Source organism: Chiloscyllium plagiosum, unplaced genomic scaffold (genome assembly GCF_037043375.1).
Source record: "Chiloscyllium plagiosum isolate Xiang-an unplaced genomic scaffold, Cpla_swu_hap1 HiC_scaffold_12, whole genome shotgun sequence".
In the NCBI taxonomy this organism is placed as follows: Eukaryota; Metazoa; Chordata; class Chondrichthyes; order Orectolobiformes; family Hemiscylliidae; genus Chiloscyllium; species Chiloscyllium plagiosum.
In genome coordinates this window covers 25,419,647-25,443,721 of record NW_028270150.1, presented here as the reverse complement: position 1 = coordinate 25,443,721, position 24,075 = coordinate 25,419,647, and the positions used below count along the sequence as shown (strand labels likewise).

The 24,075-nt window shown below is 41.9% G+C and overlaps 1 protein-coding gene across 5 annotated transcripts in view; it reads left to right on the top strand.

The window, feature by feature from the left end:
- The window catches only part of LOC122554839 (lebercilin-like protein), a 91,675-nt gene that overhangs the window by 16,933 nt on the left and 50,667 nt on the right, over positions 1–24,075 (top strand). For all 5 annotated transcript variants that reach the window (XM_087992523.1, XM_087992521.1, XM_087992522.1 and 2 more), the window contains one exon: positions 11,295–11,815. In XM_087992523.1, the coding sequence (XP_087848649.1) occupies positions 11,318–11,815 (498 nt within the window). In that variant the 5' untranslated portion in view covers positions 11,295–11,317. The remainder of the gene's footprint in view (positions 1–11,294; positions 11,816–24,075) is intronic.

Genomic DNA, 24,075 nt, shown 5'->3' with positions numbered 1-24,075 from the left:
CCCTCCCTATGCCTGTAACATTCTCAGTTTCTCTGTTAATTACTTTTATTAAGTAAGAATTGGATCCTCTCTGGCCAAGGCAGGTCTGAAATTATCTAACTTGAGCCTTTTATCTTTCAATGTCTTTGCAAATCATTCTATTTCTATAGCTGGTATTCATACAGTCATAGAGTGTACAGCATGGAAACAGACCCTTCGGTCCAACCTGTCCATGCCGACCAGATATCCCAACCCAATCTAGCCCCACCTGCCAGCACCCGGCCCATATGCCTCCAAACACTTCCATTTCATATACCCATCCAAATGCCTTTTAAATGTTGCGATTGCACTAGTCTCCACCACTTCATCTGGAAGCTCATTCCATACATGTACCACCCTCTAGGTCTCTTTTATGTTTTGCCTCTCTCACCGTAATTCTATGCCCTCTAGTTCTGGACTCACCCACCCCAGGGAAAAGACTTCGCCTATCCATGCTCCTCATGATTTTGTAAACCTCTATAAGGCCAACCCTTTTCTAACTCAGTATGTAGATTGTCCGACCAGAGAGGAGGCCATATTAGATTTGGTACTCGGTAATGAACCGGGACAAGTGATGGGCTTGTTAGTGAGTGAACATTTTGGCGATGGTGACCACAATTCTGTGACTTTCACCTTGGTTATGGAGAGAGATAGGTGCGTGCAACAGGGTAGGTTTTACAATTGGGGGAAGGGTAAATACGATGCTGTAAGACAGGATCTGAGGAGCATAAGTTGGGAGCATAGGCTTCAGGGAAGGATGTCGTGGAAATGTGGAACTTTTTCAAGGAACAGATACGTCGTGTCCTTGATATGTATGTACCTGTCAGGCAGGAAAGAAATGGTCGTGTGAGGGAACCTTGGTTGACGAGGGAGGTTGAATGTCTTGTAAAGAGGAAGAAGGGGGCTTACATAAGGTTGAGGAAACAGGGTTCAGACAGAGCAGTGGAGGGATACAGGATAGCCAGAAGGGATCTGAAGAAAGGGATTAGGAGAGCTCAGAGAGAGCATGAAAAATCTTTGGCGGATAGGATCAAGGATAACCCAAAGACATTTTATGCATATGTGAGAAACATGAGAATGACGAGAACGAGGGTAGGTCCGATCAAGGACAGTAGTGGGAGACTGTGTATTGAGTCGGAAGAAATAGGAGAGGTCTTGAATGAGTACTTTTCTTCAGTATTTACGAACGAGAGGGACCGTATTGTTGAAGAGGAGAGTGTGAAACGGACTGGTAAGCTAGAGGAGATACTTGTTAGGAAGGAAGATGTGTTGGACATTTTGAACAACTTGAGGATAGACAAGTACCCCGGGCCTGACTGGATATATCCTAGGATTATGTGGGAAGCAAGAGAGGAAATTGCAGTACCGTTGGCAATGATCTTTTCGTTTTCACTGTCAACGGGGGTGGTACCAGGGGACTGGAGAGTGGCGAATGTTGTGCCCCTGTTCAAAAAAGGGAATAGGGATAACCCCGGGAATTACAGGCCAGTTAGTCTTACTTCGGTGGTAGGCAAAGTAATGGAAAGGGTACTGAGGGATAGGATTTATGAGTATCTGGAAAGACACTGCTTGATTAGGGACAGCCAGCACGGATTTGTGAAGGGTAGGTCTTGCCTTACAAGTCTTATTGAATTCTTTGAGGAGGTGACCAAGCATGTGGATGAGGGTAGAGCAGTGGATGTAGTATACGTGGATTTTAGTAAGGTATTTGATAAGGTTCCCCATGGTAGGCTTATGCGGAAAGTCAGGAGTCAGAGAGTGGTGGTAGATGGCAAATATTCAGCCTGGAGCCCAGTTACAAGTGGAGTTCCGCAGGGATCAGTTCTGGGTCCTCTGCTGTTTGTAATTTTTATTAAAGGCTTGGATGAGGGAGTCGAAGGGTGGGTCAGTAAATTTGCAGATGATACGAAGATTGGTGGAGTTATGGATAGTGAGGAGGGCTGTTGTCGGCTGCAAAGGGACTTAGATATGATGCAGAGCTGGGCTGAGGAGTGGCAGATGGAGTTCAACCCTGCCAAGTGTGAGGTTGTCCATTTTGGAAAGACAAATAAGAATGCGGAATACAGGGTTAACGGTAGGGTTCTTAGTGAGGTGGAGGAACAGAGGGATCTTGGGGTCTATGTTCATAGATCTTTGAAAGTTGCCACTCAGGTGGATAGAGCTTGTAAGAAGGCCTATGGTGTATTAGCGTTCATTAGCAGAGGGATTGAATTCAAGAGTCGTGAAGTGATGTTGCAACTGTACAGGACTTTGGTTAGGCCACATTTGGAGTACTGTGTGCAGTTCTGGTCGCCTCACTTTAGGAAAGATGTGGAAGCTTTGGAGAGGGTGCAGAGAAGATTTACCAGGATGTTGCCTGGAATGGAGAATAGGTCGTACGAGGATAGGTTGAGAGTGCTAGGCCTTTTCTCGTTGGAACGGCGAAGGATGAGGGGTGACTTGATAGAGGTTTATAAGATGATCAGAGGAATAGATAGAGTAGACAGTCAGAAACTTTTTCCCCGGGTACAATAGAGTGTTACAAGGGGACATAAATTTAAGGTGAAGGGTGGAAGGTATAGGGGAGATGTCAGGGGTGGGTTCTTTACCCAGAGAGTGGTGGGGGCATGGAATGCGCTGCCTGTGGGAGTGGTAGAGTCAGAATCTTTGGTGATCTTTAAGCGGCAATTGGATAGGTACATGGATGGTGCTTAAGCTAGGACAAATGTTCGGCACAACATCGTGGGCCAAAGGGCCTGTTCTGTGCTGTATTGTTCTATATTCTATGTTCTATGTTCTAACCCCTCAGCCTCTAATGCTCCAATGAAAACAGCCCCAGCCTGTTCAGCCTCTTCCCATAGCTCAAATCCTCCAACCCTGGCAACATCCTTGTAAATCTTTTCTGAACCTTTTCAAGTTTCACAGCATCTTTCCAATAGGAAAGAAATCAGAATTGCACGCAATATTCCAAAAGTGGCCTACCCAATGTCCTGTACAGCCGCAAAATGATCTTCCAACTCCTGCACTCAATACTCTGACCAATAAAGGAAAGCATACCAAATGCCTTCTTCACTATCCTATCTACGTGTGAAATTATATTTTTTTATTGGAATATTGCACAAAAATGTCTGCTCCTGGAAGTGGTAAGCTTAGAGTTGGGAAGGGCATCTAAATAGGCAAGGTGGCAGTGTACCCAAACCTTGCCACCTTCTCACCTCCACCATCATTATGTTTGGGCCAGGAATGCTATTGGTAGCCTCTATTCTGAAGTAATTTAATCCTGTGCTATTTCGTGGTTCCCCATTATAATTTGGGTCAGAGTGGTGCTGGAAAAGCACAGCAGGTCAGGCAGCATCTGATTTTCCTGCTCTTTGGATGCTGCCTGACCTCCTGTGCTTTTCCAGCACCACTCTGATCTAAACTCTGGTTTCCAGCATCTGCAGTCCCCACTTTTCCCCATTATAATTTCCCTAGCCTCATTTTGTAAGGAGCCTGTGTTAACTTTGGTCTCTTCCATTTTATATATTTAAAAACATTCTTACTGTCTGTTCTTATATTACTTGCTTGTATGTCCTCACAATTTATTTTCTTCCTCTAATATTTTTCTTGATCATCTTTTGTAGACTGTTAAAACATTCCCAATCCTCTGATTTGCTGCTAATTTTGGCCACATTGTATGTTTTTTTTCTTTTGTTTTGACACTATCCTTAATTTCCTTAGTCAACCATGATTTATCTACTAGGAGATAGTGAGAACTGCAGATGCTGGAGATGAGAGTTGATAAAGTGTGGTGCTGGAAAAGCTCAGCAGGTCATGCAGCATGCAAGGAGGAGGAAAATCGATGTTTCAGGCAGAACCCTTCATTAGGACTGGGGCGGGGGAAGTGGGGTGAGAAATAAATAGGGCAAAGGGAGTGGGGCTGGGAGAAAGGTAGGTGGCATGGCGATAGGTGGATGCTGATAGGAGGTGATGGAGTCAGGTCAGTGGGAAGTGTGGAGCAGATAGGTGGGAAGGAAGATGGAAAGATTAGGTCAGGTCAAGGGGATAGTGCCGAACTGGAGGGTTGGATCTGGGATGGGTAGGGGAGAGGGGAGATTTGGAAACTAGTGAATTCAGTGTTGAGGCTGTGTGGTTCTAGGCTCCCAAAGCGGAAGATGAAGTGTTCCTCCTCCAGTTTGCAAGTGGCCTTGTGGAGGCAGTGGAGGAAGACCAGAATGGACATGTCATCGGGGGAGTGGAATGGGGAGTTGAAATGGTTGGCCACCGGAAGGTGGGGTTGGTTGGGATATACGGACCAGAAATGTTCCTTGAACCATTCCATGAGTTTATCTACTTCCTAGAATCCTTCGTCCTTTACTGGAATATATTTTTGATGTGAGTCATGAACTATTTTCTTCAACATCCGTCATTGTTCTTCAACCATCTTTTCTGATAATCTCCTTTCCCGGTCCACTCCAAACTACTCTGTCTTTATCCCTCTGTAATTGCCCTCATTTAGGTTCACGACAGTTGTTTCCAAGCCTAGTTTCTCACTCTCAAACTAAATTCTGCCCTATAATGGAGCCCGTTCCCTATAATCTTTCACTCTGTGATTGTTCATTAAACCAGACTCATTGCATATCAGATCCAAAGTAGCCTGATCATTGGTTGGATCCACAAGATTTGTTCTAGGAAACTGCCCCAAATACACTCTTATGAATTCTTCCTGATGGCTACCTTTCCTAATTTGATTTCCCAAATATTAAAGTCATCCATGATTTTAGGACTGCCTTTTCTATATGCCTCATGTATTCCTGATTATTCTCTGTACTCTGAACAGCTACCATTCGGGAGTCTATAGCCTACTTCCACCAGTGTCTTCTTCCCCTTGTTATTTTTAACTTCCACCCATATGGAGGATAGTGAGCTCGTGTATGTTAGATCGGCGCAACATCGAGGGCCAAAGGGCCTGTACTGCGCTGTATTCTTCTATCTATCTATCTTCTATATCATCTTATTTTGGATGATTTCTTGTTATCATACTTATTCCATCTCATCTAAAAAAGCTACTTCATCACATCTTCATTTCTAAAGATCACAGACCTCTGAATATTTAGTTCCCAGCTTTGATCTCCTTGTAAATCTGTCTCCATAATATTTGAAGATCATATCCATTGATCTCTATTTGTTTCATTAATTCATTTATTTTGTTTCAAATACTTTGTGCATTTCAAGGCCACTAACTTAGCCTTTGTTTCAAATTTTTCCTCCTTTTGATAGTATTTGCAGCTTTTTTATGCTTGTACATGCTGTCTCTATGAGGTCATTATTTAATCCTATCACATTACATAATGCTAGGTAGTAGCTACTCTCTGATTCTCAGAACATGTTTTAAGAAACGATCCCACAACACTCTATTACCTCCTCATCGAAGTTATCTTTCTACTTGCAATTTTACCAGTCTATGTGCAGATAAAAATCTTCCATGATTTTTCGCCATTGCTTTTTGACTATCTCCTGTGATTTCGTCCCTTACACTCACCTGTGTAAAGATTGTTAGAGGATCTGGCCATCACTCTCATAAGTTACTTAATGCCTTTATTGTTTCTCAGCTTAACCCGACAGATGTCTTAGTGGGTCACTGCTTGTGCCTGTGAGGCTTTTCCGCTTCACAGTACTGATATTGACTCTTAGCATCTGCTGTTCAACCACCTTTTGTGTTGGCTTGTCACTTTTGTTTGCAGAGTGCTTATATCTTATAATGTGGATAGATTCTGTTGCTCTCCTGTAGTAGGCTCCTTTTTCTCCTCTTAGGATCTATCTCTGATTCTTCCCATTTCTGCTTCTTCCACAATCAGAACAGTTTTTCCAAAGTCAGATAATCTTTGGACTGTAATAAAACTGAAAAAAAACTCATTAATAATTCTGATTTCAAAGCTCGATAATCATAGTCTTCCACTAATCTGTATAGGTAATATCTAACATTATTTATTAATGCCATTGGCGTTGAACTCTTTTGTTTAATGTTAATAATTCAAGACATTTAGTTATTCTTGGATTAAAGTAATTGTCAAAAACTTGTCGAACTTCTTCAAACGTATCTATCTATTTTTATAAATTGGAGATTTATAACATCTTCAGCTTCACACCCCATTGAATACCATTGTGCATTTACTCATTCAGTTTGTAATTTTTTATTTAAGTTTAAAGCAATTCTGTAACTTAAGAACTGTTTTCCCCAAGTTGTCCAATCCTATTTGGTCCATCTTTAGTATTAATCCAAAGGATTATAAATCTGTGGAAATCTCTGCTCAGTGAAGCAGGTAAGCTAACCTGTTGAATGTCTTTAAGGCAAGGATAGATGGATGGATGGAATGACGGACAGATGGAACACTAAAGGAATTAAAGGTAAGTAGGTGGATAACTGGAGCTGACTCCACGAAAAGATCAGCCATGATCTTATTGAATGGTGGAGCAGGCTCGATGGGCCGGATGGCCTACTCTTGCTCCTATTTCTTATGCTCTTAAGTGTTGCAGGTGATATTATTCCCAATGTAATTATGTGTTCCTTCTACTTTAAAACTTTCAATTCCTGTGATATTTCAATACAGCTGGGATCTCTTTCTCTTGAAGACTTTTACTTCTGTAAAAGCAATGCCATTTTATTTTCCTCATCTTAAAGCTTTTAGCTATGATTTTCCTTCCCACTTATCTGCTCCATGCTCCGCTTGACCTATCACCATCACTCCCTCCCGCATCTACCTATCGCCTTCCAAGCTACCTTCCCCCCAAGCTACATTATTAGCAAAATGTCAGCTCTCCTGCTCCTCGGATGCTACCTGACCTGCTGTGTTTTTCTAGCACCACACTATTTGACCACTTAAAGTTTTAAGCTGTACAGTATGACAATGAGACATTGACTCTCCTGCTCCTCGGATGCTGCCTGACCTGCTGTTCTTTTCCAGCACCACACTCTTGACTCTAATCTCCAGCATCTGCAGTCCTCAATTTCGCCCGGTATGACAATGTCCTATTCTTGTCCTCCTTTTACATTTTTGATTTTTAAAATATTAATTCTGTATGTCTGTACAGCTTACTAGGTGTTTGCCTGCACCTTTGCAGTTAAGATGGAGATTTCCACTATTTGCAGGTAAATGGAATACTCCTGCCTTTAACCGGGCAAAGTGGACTATTTCCCACATTTCTCAGCCTGAAACACAATGCATCTCCTTTCCAGGACTTCTTAAACAAAGCATTGTGTCTGTGGCCCTCGTAAATGCATCCTGTTTAAACCTCAGTTTAAATTATGGACCTCTTGCTCTCATTGGGGCCTCACGAGTCTCCTAATTACCTTATTCTGTTAGACTCTATCTGCTTTGGCTTTTACAATGTCTCTTTTGACATCTTATTTCCTTTGAACCATTTGTAGTTCTGTGACCTCAGAATAAAGTCTTCCTCTGGCCTCTGATCTTGCTATTAAAGTCACAGAGTCATAGAGATGTATAGCATGGAACAGACTCTTCGGTCCAACCCATCCATTCCGACCAGATATCCCAACCCAATCTAGTCCCACCTGTCAGCACCAGCCCATATCCCTCCAAACCCTTCCTATTCATATACCCATCCAAATACCTCTTAAATGTTGAATTGTACCAGCCTCCACCACTTTCTCTGGCAGCTCATTCCATACACGTCCCACCCTCTGTGTGAAAAAGTTGCCCCTTAGGTCTCTTTTATATCTTTCCCCTCTCACCCTAAATCTATGCCCTCTAGTTCTGGACTCCCCGACCCCAGGAAAAATACTTTGTCTATTTATCCTATCTATGCCCCTCATAATTTTGTAAACCTCTATAAGGTCACCCCTCAGCCTCCGACGCTCCAGGGAAAACAGCCCCAACCTGTTCAGCCTCTGCCTGTAGCTCAGATCCTCCAACCCTGTCAACATCCTTGTAAATCATGGCCAATTTTAACTTTAGTCATCAAGCTCCAATACATTTGGTTCCTAGTCTAAGTTCTAACCAGGAATGCTCCTACAAATGCTTGCTTCGCGCTGGAACACTTGCTGTTGCTCATGTTCGAGCTTTTGCTAGCCCACATTGTTTCTTTTGTGCTTCCTTATGAGGTCTGATGTGAATTAAAGGCTTTATCCTGGAGAGCTGTTTCTCTTCTGTTGGTCTTTGCACAGGTTCCTGTTGACTGTCTGGTCCCAGACCTTGCAACAACTGCCTGTCTGAATGAATAGTTCTTAAAGCAGGAAAGTGTTTAAATATTTCAACTAATATTGGGCTCCTGGAAAACACATCTTTTCCACTGTTGCACCACGTATTATTAAGCAACAATGGCAACTATTGATCACTATTTGGTACTTGTGAGTGGAAGGATGGATGTCCCAGCAATCCTGTTTCCTAGGATTGTGTCTAAAGCCCTATTTGGTTCATAATGATAGAGGAATATAACCTTTTCTTGTGCCTTAACAAGAAAAGGTTGTAGTTTTAATAAAATGCAGTTTGTTGCATGATGGCAATTTGTACATTATATGACTAGACCATTTGGAGACATAGAAGACAGAGCTCTCCCTTTCAGATTGAGAGCAATTCTTCCTGTTTTCCCACTTTGTAGCATTATCAGATTGGGTAGAACTTAATGCAGAATCCAACATTAATCCTCTCAGGACCATTATACAGTGATGACCCTCCTGGAAAGTGTATAGATATGACCACCAGATGAATAAAGTGCAGCATTGTCAAATAGTGTGCTGACAACTACATAGAAAGGCAGAATGCTTAATTGAAACACCAGGTAGTCCCTGCTGCCTATGCCTCTTACTCCAGCAAGGAAAGAAAGGCAGCTTTCTAATACACTAAAGCTTGGGGCAGCTGCTGCCTCTGTCTGAGATCTTGCTGCTGAAGGTAAATGGGGGTCTGTTCAGTTATCGGACCTTCCCAGTGTCTCAAAAATGTAAAAAATAGAATTGTATATAAAGGAAAAGTCTTTGGGTTTTTGGACCGAGTCAAAGTCCAATGTTTTGTTTGTTTACTTGATATGCAACTGTCCACTGCATTTGCGACAACATGTATATACGAAGAGATTTTTTATGAATAAAGTATATTTTTAAAATTAAAACAAAGGCAACTTTCTAAGAATGGCAATTCTTTTGGTTCTGAAGAGTCTTCAGTTGCAGTGAGACTGGATAGATTGTGAGTTGGTGTCTTTAAGAAAAGGAAAAGTTGAATAAAACATTACAAAATTGTATATATTGAATTCTGCAGATTATTAATTGCATCTTAGAGATGAAATGATAAAATGGCGTAAGTATCTGAAACAAAGTTTACTTAGCTTATAACCTAGGGAAACCTGTTCGTCACTTGTATGAATTTATTATTTAATATAAGCTACGCACAGTGGAACTGGTGAGGAGTTTTGCTTCCACTTTGTCTTGCAATGGCAGATTTGACATTAGGCATTGGTCATGCAGTTTATCTTCAGTTACATCACCATTGAAAAAAATGAAAATTGTGATGTAATTACTTCAAATTTACTGTAGTTTAATCTGCTCTAGTTTACTCTGAAATGAAATGGATGAGTATTATTTAATACGTAGGTGGTTCTCCCGTGAGATTACATATGGTAAGTCAGATGACAGACTATTTAGACAGACAATGAAGCTATTATTAGGTAATACACCTAATACTTGCTGCTAAGGTGATGCTCTGTTTATCTAGTTTGTCCCTTTAAGGTCACAAAGTCAAACATTTATGAATAGGGATAGCCTGTTAATGTCAAATTCATAGTAAATACATCCTAAGGTTAATTGAGGCTAATTGCTTTTTTTAAGTGACTGTTTGCAGGTTGTTAGGGTCCCTAATTCTTAATTGTGAAACGTTGTTGTTTTAGGGGTGTCACATTTGTGTCAATCAAATGCTGCTGTGATATAGACTGTCTCCACCTTTAGAGGTAATGAATGTGTCAGAATTAAATATAGTTGATATAATTTAGTCCCTCTGAACAGGTGGTCTTGTGTTGGATAGGATATAAAAGATCTGACATCTGAATCTTACACTGCTTGCTCCAACCCTGTCTGCTTCCACTATTAACTGAGGCTGAATAGAGAGAGAGGTGCTCCTGGAACACAGGTTCCTTTTCTGTGGCTATTTTTCTCAGAATTGATCTCTCATTTTAGTTGGAAGGTTGCCTGGTCAGATTTACTGGTTTAAAGATAAGAATTGATGCTACAGCACTCCCTCACTGCTTCCCCCATTCCCCTCCATTCAGACCCAAGCAAAATATGTTGTCTAAGCCACATGATCAGATAGCCCTTTCCTTCCACACAGTGACTGGATCAAACTAGCACCCCCACTGTCATCTCGAAACCAAGTGGCAGAAAAGCTACCTGCTCCTGATTGTAGCCTCTTCTGAAGCTTTATAGATAGCACTTGTGATAGTTTCATTCTAACAGATGAAAGGCTTAACAGACAATCAATTTTTCAATGTATAATTTCAGTTACATCACACTGTAAATTTTTGCTATAAATTGCTATCACCTGATGAAGCAGCGTCGCTCCGAAAGCGAGTGTGCTTCCATTTAAACCTGTTGGACTATAACCTGGTGTTGTGTGATTTGTACACCCCAGTCCAACACCGGCATCTCTAAATCATCTGAAAGTGGTAATCCAAGTGGTGGCAGCACCTTTAATCTCAGCAATCCCCTCGAGTAGGGACAGAAAAGTTAGCAGTAAAATTCCTGCTGTGGATCATTAGTGATCTCTTCTGGATTACATACACCTGTGTCCTGAAAGGAGATATATTTATTCTCATGATTTATATCCCTGTGATGTTTTCTAAGTGCCCACATACAGACACTACTGCCCCAGAGACTAATGGGAACAGTATGTACATGTACATACTGTATTCCCTTATATGGGAACAGGTATTTTGGACAAGGTGTGGCAGCTGATGTCAGCTAGTTTGCAGAGTGCTGGATAGGGCTGTGGTTCCAATGCAGCAAGGTGTAAACAGCAGCAGAAAATATGAGAGGTATGCAGCAAAAACCACTTCAGCTCCTTTCCAACTTTTTTTTGCTTGAGACAACACTTGGCACCGAGTGCGAGTTTCATTTTCCTTGAATCTTTTCCCTGTTGGAAAATTAGCCAAATCCATAAGCAACAGAATAATGGGTTAAGCAGGGTAATAAGACAGCACTGATACCTGCATGGAGGTGTATCCAGTGAGAAATATCCCCTTAATATATATTTTCTATATTTTGTAATATTCAGTACAAACAATATAATTACAATTTCTCCTGTTCTTTCATTTCCCAGCACAAACAAAACCAACGTTTAGAATGCTGCAACATCTGAACCATTCAACATCTAAGAATAAATCACAGAACTGTTCTAAATTGTACACTAGTGATCCAGTGACCCGCCACATATTATCAGCCAGACTGCACAAAACTAAAGAGTTGAAGAATGAGGTATGTGACCTTCAGAGGGAACTGGAAAATGCCAGGCTGGAAAATAGACTACTCAGACAGGTTCAGTTCAGACACATGAGGGCACTGGTCAAGTTCGAGAATGAACAGAATAACTTACCCCAGCTCCTAAGCAGGCATGAGAGTGAAGTACGGATGTTGAAAGAAATGCTGCGAAAGTCAAAGGACCAAGATCGGAATGTGTCAAAGCAACTGAAAGAGGCAGAGTCAGAGCTGTGGAAGACCAAGAATGCTCTCCAGAAGCTAAAGGACATCTGTGACAAGAAGAACTTGCAGGAACGGAATGAGCTGACCTGGAAACTAACAAATCTCACAAAAACACTTGAGCTTGATCAAAAAAAGATCCAGGTGAGCTGTTGATAATAATCTATTGGCAAAAATGAAAAGCGTGTTAAAATGCAACCTAAACTTTAAACTTTGCCCAAGCAGTGTCTAATGACACCTCCCACTTCACTGTATTTTCATTATAACTCGACCCCGGTGAATGGTCATTGGCAGCAAATGTAGTTTAAACTTAGTATCCACCAGATTGCAAGCTGAATAACCAAGTTCATATCTTCACCTTAATGTTTTTAACCTTTAACAACCCCCATCTCTAGCCTACCTTGCCTAATGCTGTTGAAACCCTCTTCCAATCTTTGACACCACCAAATTAGATGTGCTGCCTGGCCTTCCTGTATGCTTCATAAACATTAATTCATTCAAACCTCAGCTGTTCAGGCCTTATCCAAGAAGCTTTCAAGTTTTCCCAGTTGAAATGGATTTGGTTTAAAATGCGTTAGCAATCTGACACTCTCCCCCCACATAACCAAGCTATATATTAGGCACAATAAGTATCTGAACTTGTATTTTGACACCCTATCTTTGTGTTAAGCAGCAGTACTGTTTATATATTTATTCAGCAATAATGCTGAGCTCACCAGGTGTCCACAACCCATCTGGGTGCTTGCAGGTTTACCTGGTGATTGCACACAAAGTGACATAGCAAATCCATTCTGCTGGCTGGTTTGCATTTGAGTAGTGGTTTACTATGTCACTGCCCTTCCTGGGAAGTGTCTGTGAGCTCCCAAGATCCAGAGACCCCAGTTCTATTTCATCCCAATTCTGTGCAACATCAAGCCTGTCCTGAATGATGATATATTTGCTCCCTTGCTGAATTCGCAAGAGTTCTAGCTGACGTTTGCCACGTTGTAGTGAAATCCTGGAAGTGGTATGCATTTCAAGCATTTTGTTGCTTTTTTTTAAGTTAAGCTTTTGTACAAGGGAAATGAATGAGAGAGAGGTTGTAAAAAATGCAAAGCACAGACAAACTGGCTGCATGTACTCTAAGATTTAGTTTCAATAGTGTGGTCTGTGCAAATGGATACATATTGAGCTCCAGCATACTCTGTAAATAAAAGGATAGATTTATCGACATTTAATTCTGATTGGAAGGTAGTTATTGCAGTAATGTACCCAGAAAGGGATTCTTCAAATGCATGGGAGTTGCCTGGGAAGTTTGAACTTCCAATGGGCAGTGATCCTGTGCCTGGAATCCTCTGCAAATTTGAGTTAAATTTGTAGGCCATGTGAATTTCCAACTCATTGGCCTGAATGGTTATACAGGAGTAGTTACAGAGATTAAAATTTCCTCTACCTGCTGTGTATTTTGTAAAACTGATTCCCTTTCTCTAACTCATCACTGACCCATCACACCTGACTCCCTACCTCACCCTGCCTCATCCAGATATCACCCTCCCCAATCTAATACCCACCGACCTACATCTACCCTTAACATCAGACCTCAGCTGACCTGATCCCATTTACCTGACAACTCACACTCTACCTCCTCATTTATCCATTACTCATCTGCCACTCCACTCCCTTAGCCACCTGGCACTCTCACTGACTTGCATTTTACAATGACCTTTGCTTTAAAGTTTTTCAGAGTGCCCTTAGGCTCTTTAAACACTAGAATGTGGCAGCTACTGCTTTAAAAAGAAATATCGTTTGACCTCCAGTGCTAACCCTTTTGTTTAACTTGCTCATGAGATGTGGGTATCATTAGCTGAACCAACATTTATTGCCACTCCCTAGTTGCCTTCGAGAAAGCAGTGGTGAGTTACCTACTTGAACTGCTGTAGTCCACTTAGTGTAGGCAGACCTACAATACCATTGGATGAGAGTACCAGGACTTTAACCCAGCAACACTGAAGGAAAGCAATATGTTTCCAAGTCAGAATAATGAGCGATTTGGAGGGGAACATACAAGTAGTATTGTTCCCATGTATCTGTCATTCTTATCATTCTAGATGGAAGTGGCTGTGGGTTTGGAAGATGCTGCAAAGATGTCTTAGTGAATTTCTTCAGGGCATTTTGTAGATAGTACACCATACTGCTATTAAGCAGGCTGCTTTGTCTGGATGGTTGAGCTTTCTTGAGCATTGTTGGAACAGCCCACAACCAGAAAAGTGGGGAGTATTCCATTCCAATCCTGACTTGTGCCTTGTAAATGGTGAATAGGATTTAGGGAGTCAGGGTGTGAGTTACTCATTGCAGTATTCCTAGCCTCCTATTCTACCCACTATATTTACATGGCTAGTCTAGTTCAGTAACCTCCACAATGTTGATTGTGGGAGATTCAATGTTGATAACATCATTGAATGTCAAGGGGTGATGGTTAGGTTCTCTTGTTTGAGATGGTCACATTTTGATGCTAATGTGGTGTGAATGATACAGGCCACTTGAAGCTCAAACTTGGATATTGTCCAGGTTTTGCTGCATTTAGAATCTGAGGAGTCATGAATGGTACTGAACTTTGGGCAATTATCAACGAATATCTCCATTCTGACCTTATGATGGAGGGAAGATAACTGATGAAGCAGCTGAAGATGGAACTCCTGCAGAGATTTCCTGGAGCTGAGATGCTTGGCCTCCAATAACCACAACTATCCTCCTTTGAGTTGGAATTAATTCCAGTTAGCCAAGAGTTTGCCCCAATTCCCATTGACTCCAGCTTTGATAGGGATTCTTGATGCCACATTCAGTCAAATGCAACAGCCCGTGTAGCCTTTCAGATGTTCTATGCACACCAACGCATTGATATCAGGTTCTGGAAGTGGCTACCATACATGGGTCTTGGGGGTCCAGCAGCAGGGAAAACTAGTGGCAACATAGGTCAAATGCAACCTTGATAACAAGAGCAGTGCATTTCACCGCACCTCTAGAATTCAGCGCTTTTGTTTGTGTTTGAACCAAGACTATAAAGAATTCAGGAGCTGAGTGGCCCCGGTGGAACCTAAACTTGATGTCACTGAGCAGGTTATTACTGAACAGGCGTTGGTTGATAGCACTGTTGATGACACTTTCTATCACTTTCCTGATGATCGGGAATAGACTGATGGTCTGCACTGTGCTGTACCATCACACCAGGCACACTCTTCATTTCCCAAGATCCTCAGTTCAATGTTCTGGGCCAGAAATGAAGTTTCCAGAGCAGGGTTGGAAAAAAGGAAGAGCTGCAATCCTAAGCTGATTGATTATTCCAAGAGTGGCAGTCAGTAATACCTTTATACCACTGGTTTATGATTGGCAGTTTTAGTTTGTTTTAGTAGTGCTCAGTTACACAACTTACCTATAAAGCCTTGAAAATCTTGAATTATACAGTAATAATTTGCTGTGGCAATGGATTGTATCATTTTTACTTCAGTTACTCAAAACAATTAAATACTGCTTAGCTCAGTTTTGCATGTAATGTTTGTTATTCCTTTTGGATCTTCAATTTTGTTACCAAAATTCACTAATAATTTTATTATATTTAATTGCAAATAGTATTTGCAATCACTGTCACCAACTTAACCAGGATTCCTGGAGCTAATATTGTTTGCACCTCTTTTGCACAAATCCAAAATGTTACCTGTGCTTTTCACTGGGATTAAGAGGGCAGAAGTGCTAATGGCTCTGACATAGACATAAAGATTTCATGGATTCCTTCTGAACTCACAAATGTCAATGGTAGTAAAGTTCCCAGTGTTGATTTTTATTTAATAGCTGATATAAAAAGATGATTGTACAGATGGCAAATGAAGACAGGATTGGATTTAGCATGGTAAGAGAGGCTGCATAAGCTTAAAAAAAGTGATTTGCATTTATTTGATGCCTTTCACATTCTCAGATGTTCTAAAACTATCAAATGATAACAATATTTTAAATGCTGGAGATCTGTGAAATCTGTGAATTTTTAGGAGAAGCTCAGTAGGTTTGGCAGCATCTCTGGAGAGAGAAACTGAATTACATTTTGAGTCTAATATGACTTTTTCGGAACTGGAGTGGTCAGAAGGAGCTGAGGAGCAACAGTATGTGATGGATGGCAGATATAGGAAGGGGGGAAAGTCTCAGATACAGTCACATAGATGGGTTAACTCCAGAAAGGGTAAGAGAAGTAGGCAGCTAGTGCAGGAGTCTTTTGAAATATACCCATTTCAAACAGGTATACTATTTTGGAAAATGTAGGGGGTGATGGATTCTCAGGGGAACGTAGCACGAGCAGCCAAATTTCTGGTGTTAAGACTGGCTCTAATGCAACGAGAGGTACGTCGGCTCCCAAGAGATCAATTGTGTTAGGGGATTCTGTAGTCAGAGATACATACAGACGATTCTGTGGCCAGCAGAGAAAAAGCAGAATGGTGTGTTGTTTCCCTGGTGCCAGGATCAAGGATATCTCAGAGAGGGTGCAGAATGTTCTCACGGGGGAGAGGGGCCAGCAGGAGGTCATTGTCCACATTGGAACCAACGACATTGGAAAGGAAAAGGTTGAGACTCTGAAGGGAGATTACAGAGAGTTAGGCAGAAATTTAAAAAGGAGGTCCTCAAGGGTAGTAATATCTGGATTACTTCCAGTGCTACAAGCTAGTGAGGGCAGGAATAGGAGGATAGAGCAGATGAATGCATGCCTGAGGAGCTGGTGTATGGGAGAAGGATTCACATTTTTGGATCATTGGAATCTCTTTTAGGGTAGAAGTGACCTGTACAAGAAGGACGGATTGCACCTAAATTGGAAGGGGACTAATTCACTGGCAGGGAAATTTGCTAGAACTGCTTGGGAGGATTTAAACTAGTAAGGTGGGGGGGGTGGGACCCAGGGAGATAGTGAGGAAAGAGATCGATCTGAGACGGGTACAGCTGAGAACAGAAGTGAGTCAAACAGTCAGGGCAGGCTGGGTGGGACAAGGTAGGACCAATAAATTGAACTGCATTTATTTCAATGCAAGGGGCCTTACAGAGAAGGCAGATGAACGCAGGGCATGGTTAGGAACATGGGACTGGGATATCATAGCAATTACAGAAACATGGCTCAGGGATGGGCAGGACTGGCAGCTTGATGTTCCAGGATACAAATGCTACAGGAAGGATAGAAAGGGAGGCAAGAGAGGAGGGGGAGTGGCATTTTTGATAAGGGAAAGCATTACAGCTGTGCTGAGGGAGGATATTCCCGGAAATACATCCAAGGAAGTTATTTGGGCGGAACTGAGAAATAAGAAAGGGATGATCCCCTAATTGGGATTGTATTATAGACCCCTCCAATAGTCAGAGGAAAATTGAGAAACAAAATTTTAAGGAGATCTCACCGACCTGTAAGAATAATAGGGTAGTTATGGTGGGGGATTTTAACTTTCCAAACATCGACTGGGACTGCCATAGTGTTAAGGGTTTAGATGGAGAGGAATTTCTTAAGTGTGTACAAGACAATTTTCTGATTCAGTATGTGGATGTACCTACTAGAGAAGGTGCAAAACTTGACCTACTCTTGGGAAATAAGGCAGGGCAGGTGACTGAGGTGTCAGTGGGGGAGCACTTTGGGGCCAGCGACCATAATTCTATTTGTTTTAAAATAGTGATGGAAAAGGATAGACCAGATCTTAAAGTTGAAGTTCTAAATTGGAGAAAGGCCAATTTTGGTGGTATTAGGCAAGAACTTTCGAAAGCTGATTGGAGGCAGATGTTCGCAGGTAAATGGACAGCTGGAAAATGGGAAGCCTTCAGAAATGAGATAACAAGAATCCAGAGAAAGTATATTCCTGTCAGGGTGAAAGGGAAGGCTGGTAGGTATAGGGAATGCTGGATGACGAAAGAAATTGAGGGTTTGGTTAAGCAAAAGAAGGAAACATATGTCAGGTATAGACAGAATAGATCGAGTGAATCCTGAGAAGAGTATAAAGAAAGTAGGAGTGTACCTAAGAGGGAAATCAGGAGGACAAAATGGGGACATGAGATAGCGTTGGCAAATACAATTAAGGAGAATCCAAAGTGTTTTTACAAATATAATAAGGACAAAAGGGTAACTGAGGAGAGAACTCTCAAAGATCAGCAAGACGGCCTTTGTGTGGAGCCACAGAAAATGGAGGAGATACTAAATGAATATTTTGCATCAGTATTTACTGTGGAAAAGGATATGGAAGATATAGACTGTAGGGAAATAGATGGTGACATCTTGCAAAATGTCCACATTACAGAGGAAGAAGTGCTGGATGCCTTGAAACAATTAAAGGTGGATAGATCCCCATGACGTGATCAGATGTACCCGAGAACTCTGTGGGAAGCTAGAGAAGAGATTGCTGAGATATTTGTATCATCAATAGTCACAGGTGAGGTGCCGGAAGACTGGAAGTTGGCAAATGTGGTGCCACTGTTTAAGAAGGGTGGTAAAGACAAGCCAGGGAACTATAGACTGGTGAGCCTGACCTCGGTTGTGGGCAGGTTGTTGGAGGAAATCCTTAGGGACAAGATGTACATGTACTTGGAAAGGCAAGGACTGATTCGGGATAGTCAACATGGCTTTGTGCGTGGGAAATCATGTCTCACAAACTTGATTGAGTTTTTTGAAGATGTAACAAAAAATTGATGAGGGCAGAGCAGTAGATGTGATCTATATGGACTTTAGTAAGGCATTCGACAAGGTTCCCCATGGGAGACCGATTAGCAAGGTTAGATCTCATGGAATACAGGGAGAACTAGCCATTTGGATACAGAAGTGGCTCAAAGGTAGAAGACAGAGGGTGGTGGTGGAGGGTTGTTTTTTAGACGAGGCCTGTGACCAGTGGAGTGCCACAAGGATCGGTGCTGGGCCCTCTACATTTTGCCATTTACATAAATGATTTGGATGCGAGCATAAGAGTTAGTAAGTTTGCAGATGACACCAATATTGGAGGTGTAGTGGACAGCAAAGAGGGTTACCTCAGATTACAACAGGATCTTGACCAGATGGGCCAATGGACTGAGAAGTGGCAGATGGAGTTTAATTCAGATAAACGCGAGGTGCTGCATTTTGGGAAAGCAAACCTTAGCAGGACTTATACACTTAATGCTAAGGTCCTAGGGAGTGTTGCTGAACAAAGAGACCTTGGAGTGCAGGTTCATAGCTCCTTGAAAGTGGAGTCGCAGGTAGATAAGATAGTGAAGGCAACGTTTGGTATGTTTTCCTTTATTGGTCAGAGTATTGAGTACAGGAGTTGGGAGGTCATGTTGCGGCTGGATAGGACATTGGTTAGGCCACTGTTGGAATATTGCATGCAATTCTGGTCTCCTTCCTATCGGAAAGATGTTGTGAAACTTGAAAGGGTTCAGAAATGATGTACAAGGATCTTGCCAGGGTTGGAGGATTTGAGCGCCAGGGAGAGGCTGAACAGGCTTGGGCTGTTTTCCCTGGAGCGTTGGAGGCTGAGGGGTAACCTTATAGAGGTTTACAAAATTGTGAGGGGCATAGATAGGATAAATAGACAAAGTCTTTACCCTGGGGTCGGGGAGTCCAGAACTGGAGGGCATAGGTTTAGGTTGAGAGAGGAAAGATATAAAAGAGACCTAAGGGGCAACTTTTTCATGCAGAGGGTGGTACGTGTATGGAATGAGCTGCCAGAGGAAGTGGTGGAGGCTGGTACAATTGCAACATTTAAGAGGCATTTGGATGGGTATATGAATAGGAAGGGTTTGGAGGGATATGGACCGGGTGCTGGCAGGTGGGACTAGATTGGGTTGGAATATCTGGTCGGCATGGACGGGTTGAACGGAAGTGCTGTTTCCATGCTGTACATCTCTATGACTCTAATTACTTTGAAATGTCCTGAACCTGCTTTAACTTGTTCAGTGCACATAATTTCATGTGATGTCAATCCCTGTCACTGGGTGTCAGCATAGCCCTAGTTATATCAACATTGCTTTTTAGAAACCAAATAACATCGGCACCATTTCATGTCCCAGTGTGATTTTTTTTTATTTTAGAAGAATCAACTGTGAATATTTGAATAGTATTTTTGATTACACATTGGAGGCATCAAGCATTCCACGATCAGGTATCGACTGCAACTATGGATTCGTGATGTGGTTCATCCAAAACTTTTTCATGTATAATTGTTGTTTGTTTTCCATTCTAACATGAAAGTACAATTCCTCTTCTATGTTAAGACAAAAGCAGTTGTGCTGCAGGAGCCTGAGTCCACCTGGAATGTTGTTATGAATTCACACTCATTTCACGCAGTGCATATCAAACAGAGAAGACATTCAAACTACCAGTCTGACCGAATTCAAATCCATATCCAAGGAAAGGAGGACGTGTGCCTAAGCCACTTAGTCCAGCTGGTTCACTGTAAATGGAACATTTTGGTAGAATTGGGGAGTTTATCATTCTACGAAGTGGCATGTCAACTAAACCAGCTAAGAATTTAACTGCATGCAACCATACAATTTTGTTATAACCCTTTATTTGCCTGAATATATTCTAAGAGGCTGCTAAGCAATTGAAGGAAACCAGTTTTTGCATGAAATTGAAGCAGTATTGAGAGGAAAATGACTCCACTGTTTCTCATTTGCATCTATTCCACACCTTTCAGTGGCCTATCTCAAGCTCTCCTTTCCCTTTGTTGGGATTCTTCCTCTTCTTCCAAAGATATCCATTAGAATTTGAACCTGTGTTCACTGAAGTTTTAAAAAAATGTGAAGGAGAGCTCGTTGAAATGTACAGGGCTGGACAGACTGAATGCAGGGATGATGTCTTCCCTGCCTCTTGTTCAGAACAAGGAGTCACAGTCTTAGGATATGCACCATTTCGGACTGAGCTGAGGAGAAATCTCTTCGTTCAGAGTCTAGTAAATCTGTGGAATTCTCTATCACAGAAGTCTGCAGAGGTGAAGTCACTGAATATATTTAAGAAAGAAGTAACAAGATTTCTGGAGGCTAAACATGTCAAGGGGTATGGGGAGAGAGCAAGTGTATGGTGTTGGGATAGAAGAACAGCCATGATCATTTAAAATAGTGAAGCAAATATTTTGCTCCTGCTTTCCATGTCTGTATGAATTTTCACAGCACAGAAGAAGACCATTCACACCTTTGTGTCCATACTAGCGGTCCTCAGGAGAAATTTACACATTTCTAGATTAGATCACCTACAGTATAGAAACAGGCCTTCAGCCTAACAAGTCCACACCAATTCACCTGGCCTGCACATCTGTGGATTGTGGGAGGAAACCCACACAGACACAGGGAGAATGTGCAAACTCCACACAAATAGTCATCCGAGGCAGGAGTCAAACCCGGGTCCCTAGCGCTGTGAGGCAGCAGTGCTAACCACATGTCCCATGTCCTCTCCCCATATCACTGTATATTAGACAAACTATTTTCAGAATGCAATAATTCCATTCTTTCCCCCAGTTTCTCTCTCAGCATTGCATTTGCTCTGAAGTCCAGTTTCAAAGAGCTTCTGAACTTTCATTTTACCTCTGCCATAATTTTTTCTTCATCTCTGTTCATATGAACAAATTAGGAGCAGGTGTATGCTATTTGACCCTTTGAGCCATTTAATAAGATCATGAAAGAGACCTAAGGGGCAACTTTTTCACGTAGAGGGTGGTACGTGTATGGAATGGGCTGCCGGAGGAAGTGGTGGAGACTGGTACAATTGCAACATTTAAGAGGCATTTGGATGGGTATATGAATAGGAAAGGTTTGGAGGGATATGGGCCGGGTGCTGGCAGGTGGGACTAGATTGGGTTGGGATATCTGGTCGGCATGGACGGGTTGGATGGAAGGGTCTGTTTCCATGCTGTACATCTCTATGACTCTATCTATGACTCTATGACTGATCTCATTGTAGTCTCAACTTAACATTCCCTCCTATCACTGATTACTATTAATTCCCAAGAAGGTTTTTGATTATAACTTCCTCATTGTCCATGCTTCTGCTCCCAATCTTTTTCCCTTCTTCCATCAGCAAGGGCAGGATCTTAACCTTCCACCTGCTGTGAGAAACTATAACTTGTATTTATATAGCGCCTTTGATGTTGTAAATCATCCCAAGATACTTTACAGAAACATTATCAATCAAAAATGTGACACTGAGATACATTAGGATTTATTAAGACAGAAAGAGGTGGGTTTTCGCAAGCATTTCAGAGGATGAAAAGAGAGAAGGAGTGATTTGGGAAGGAAATTTGAGAAAGAACTGGGTGATGGTGGAGTATTTAAAAAGAAGCTGCTATAAGTTCAGCATTGTAAAGATGCTGGTATCACAGAGGTTTGCGGAACTGAATGAGATTGCAAAGATGGTGAGACTACGCTGGTGAGGCCTTGGCAGGATTTGAAAATGGATGATTGATTTAAAGAGCAGTGTTCTATTTAATAGAGAGCCCACAGGGAACCAATGTACGTCAGTTAACAGAGGGTGTAAAGTTGAAACCAGATTGATATGGGCAGTAGAGTTTAAGATCACCTTCATTTTACTATTTAAAAATCAATAGCAGAGCAAATACTATAGGTTGCGTAAGTAAACCAAATAGGATTTCGAACATCAGCACAGAGTTCAGATAATAGAAATAGCTTTTCAGCTTGCTGTGTAACAAGTTGTAATCTGAGCTCGGAAATTTTGCAACTCCAACTTCACATTACCCCTTGCTTGACGACCAATAGCAGAAGTAGAACTCTGATGTTTTTGTTGTGCTATAGCAGCCTCTTGGATTCTGCCTTCCAACACATGTATTTAAAAATTCAGGTGATGGAGAAAATGTTTGAAGGTAAGGAAAACAATATTCTCTATTTGTGATTATATGTGAAGTCACATGGTATGCAGGGTGTTCTAGCTAGGTGGATAAAGAACTGGTTGAGCAACAGGAGACAGAGAGTAGTAGTTGAAGGGAGTTTCTCGAAATGGAGAAAGGTGACCAGTGGAGTTTCACAGGGATCAGTGCTGGGGCCACTGTTGTTTGTAACATACATAAATGATCTGGAAGAGGGCATTGTTGGTATGATCAGCAAGTTTGCAAATGACATGAAGATTGGTGGAGTAGCAGAAAGCAAAAGGGATTGTCAAAGAATACAGGAGGATATAGATAGACTTCCCCAGGACCTGATCAGGTGTACCAGAGAACTCTCTGGGAAGCTAGAGAAGTGATTGCTGGGCCTCTTGCTGAGATATTTGTATCATCAATAGTCACAGGTGAGGAGCCGGAAGACTGGAGGTTGGCAAATGTGGTGTCACTGTTTAAGAAGGGCGGTAAAGACAAGCCAGGGAACTATAGACTGGTGAGCCTGACCTCGGTGGTGGGCATGTTGTTGGAGGGAATCCTAAGGGACAAGATGTACATGTACTTGGAAAGGCAAGGACTGTTTCGGGATAGTCAACATGGCTTTGTGCGTGGGAAATAATGTCTGACAAACTTGATTGAGTTTTTTGAAGATGTAACAAAGAAGATTGATGAGAGCAGAGCAGGAGATGTGATCTATATGGACTTTAGTAAAGCGTTCAACAAGGTTCCCCATGGGAGATTCTTAGCAAGGTTAGATCTCATGAAATACAGGGAAAACTAGCCATTTGGATACAGAAGTGGCTCAAAGGTAGAAGACAGAGGGTGGTGGTGGAGGGTTGTTTTTTAGACTGGAGGCCTGTGACCAGTGGAGTGCCACAAGGATCAGTGCTGGGCCCTCTACATTTTGTCATTTACATAAATGATTTGGATGCGAGCATAAGAGGTACAGTTGGTAAGTTTGCTGATGACACCAAAATTGGAGGTGAAGTGGACAGCGAAGAGGGTTACCTCAGATTACAACAGGATCTTGACCAGATGGGCCAATGGTCTGAGAAGTGGCAGATGGAGTTTAATTCAGATAAATGCGAAGTGCTGCATTTTGGGAAAGCAAATCTTTGCAGGACTTATACACTTAATAGTAAGGTCCTAGGGAGTGTTGCTGAACAAAGAGACCTTGGAGTGCAGGTTCATAGCTCCTTGAAAGTGGAGTTGCAGGTAGATAGGATAGTGAAGAAGGCATTTGGTATGCTTTCTTTTTTTGGTCAGAGTATTGAGTACAGGAGTTGGGAGGTCATGTTGTGGCTGTACAGGACATTGGTTAGGCCACTGTTGGAATATTGCATGCAATTCTGGTCTCCTTCCTATCGGAAAGATGTTGTGAAACTTGAAAGGGTTCAGAAAAGATTTACAAGGATCTTGCCAGGGTTGAAGGAAAAGAAATACAGGAAGAGGCTGAACAGGCTTGGGCTGTTTTCCCTGGAGCGTTGGAGACTGAGGGGTGACCTTATAGAGGTTTACAAAATTATGAAGGGCATGGATAGCATAAATAGACAAAGTCTT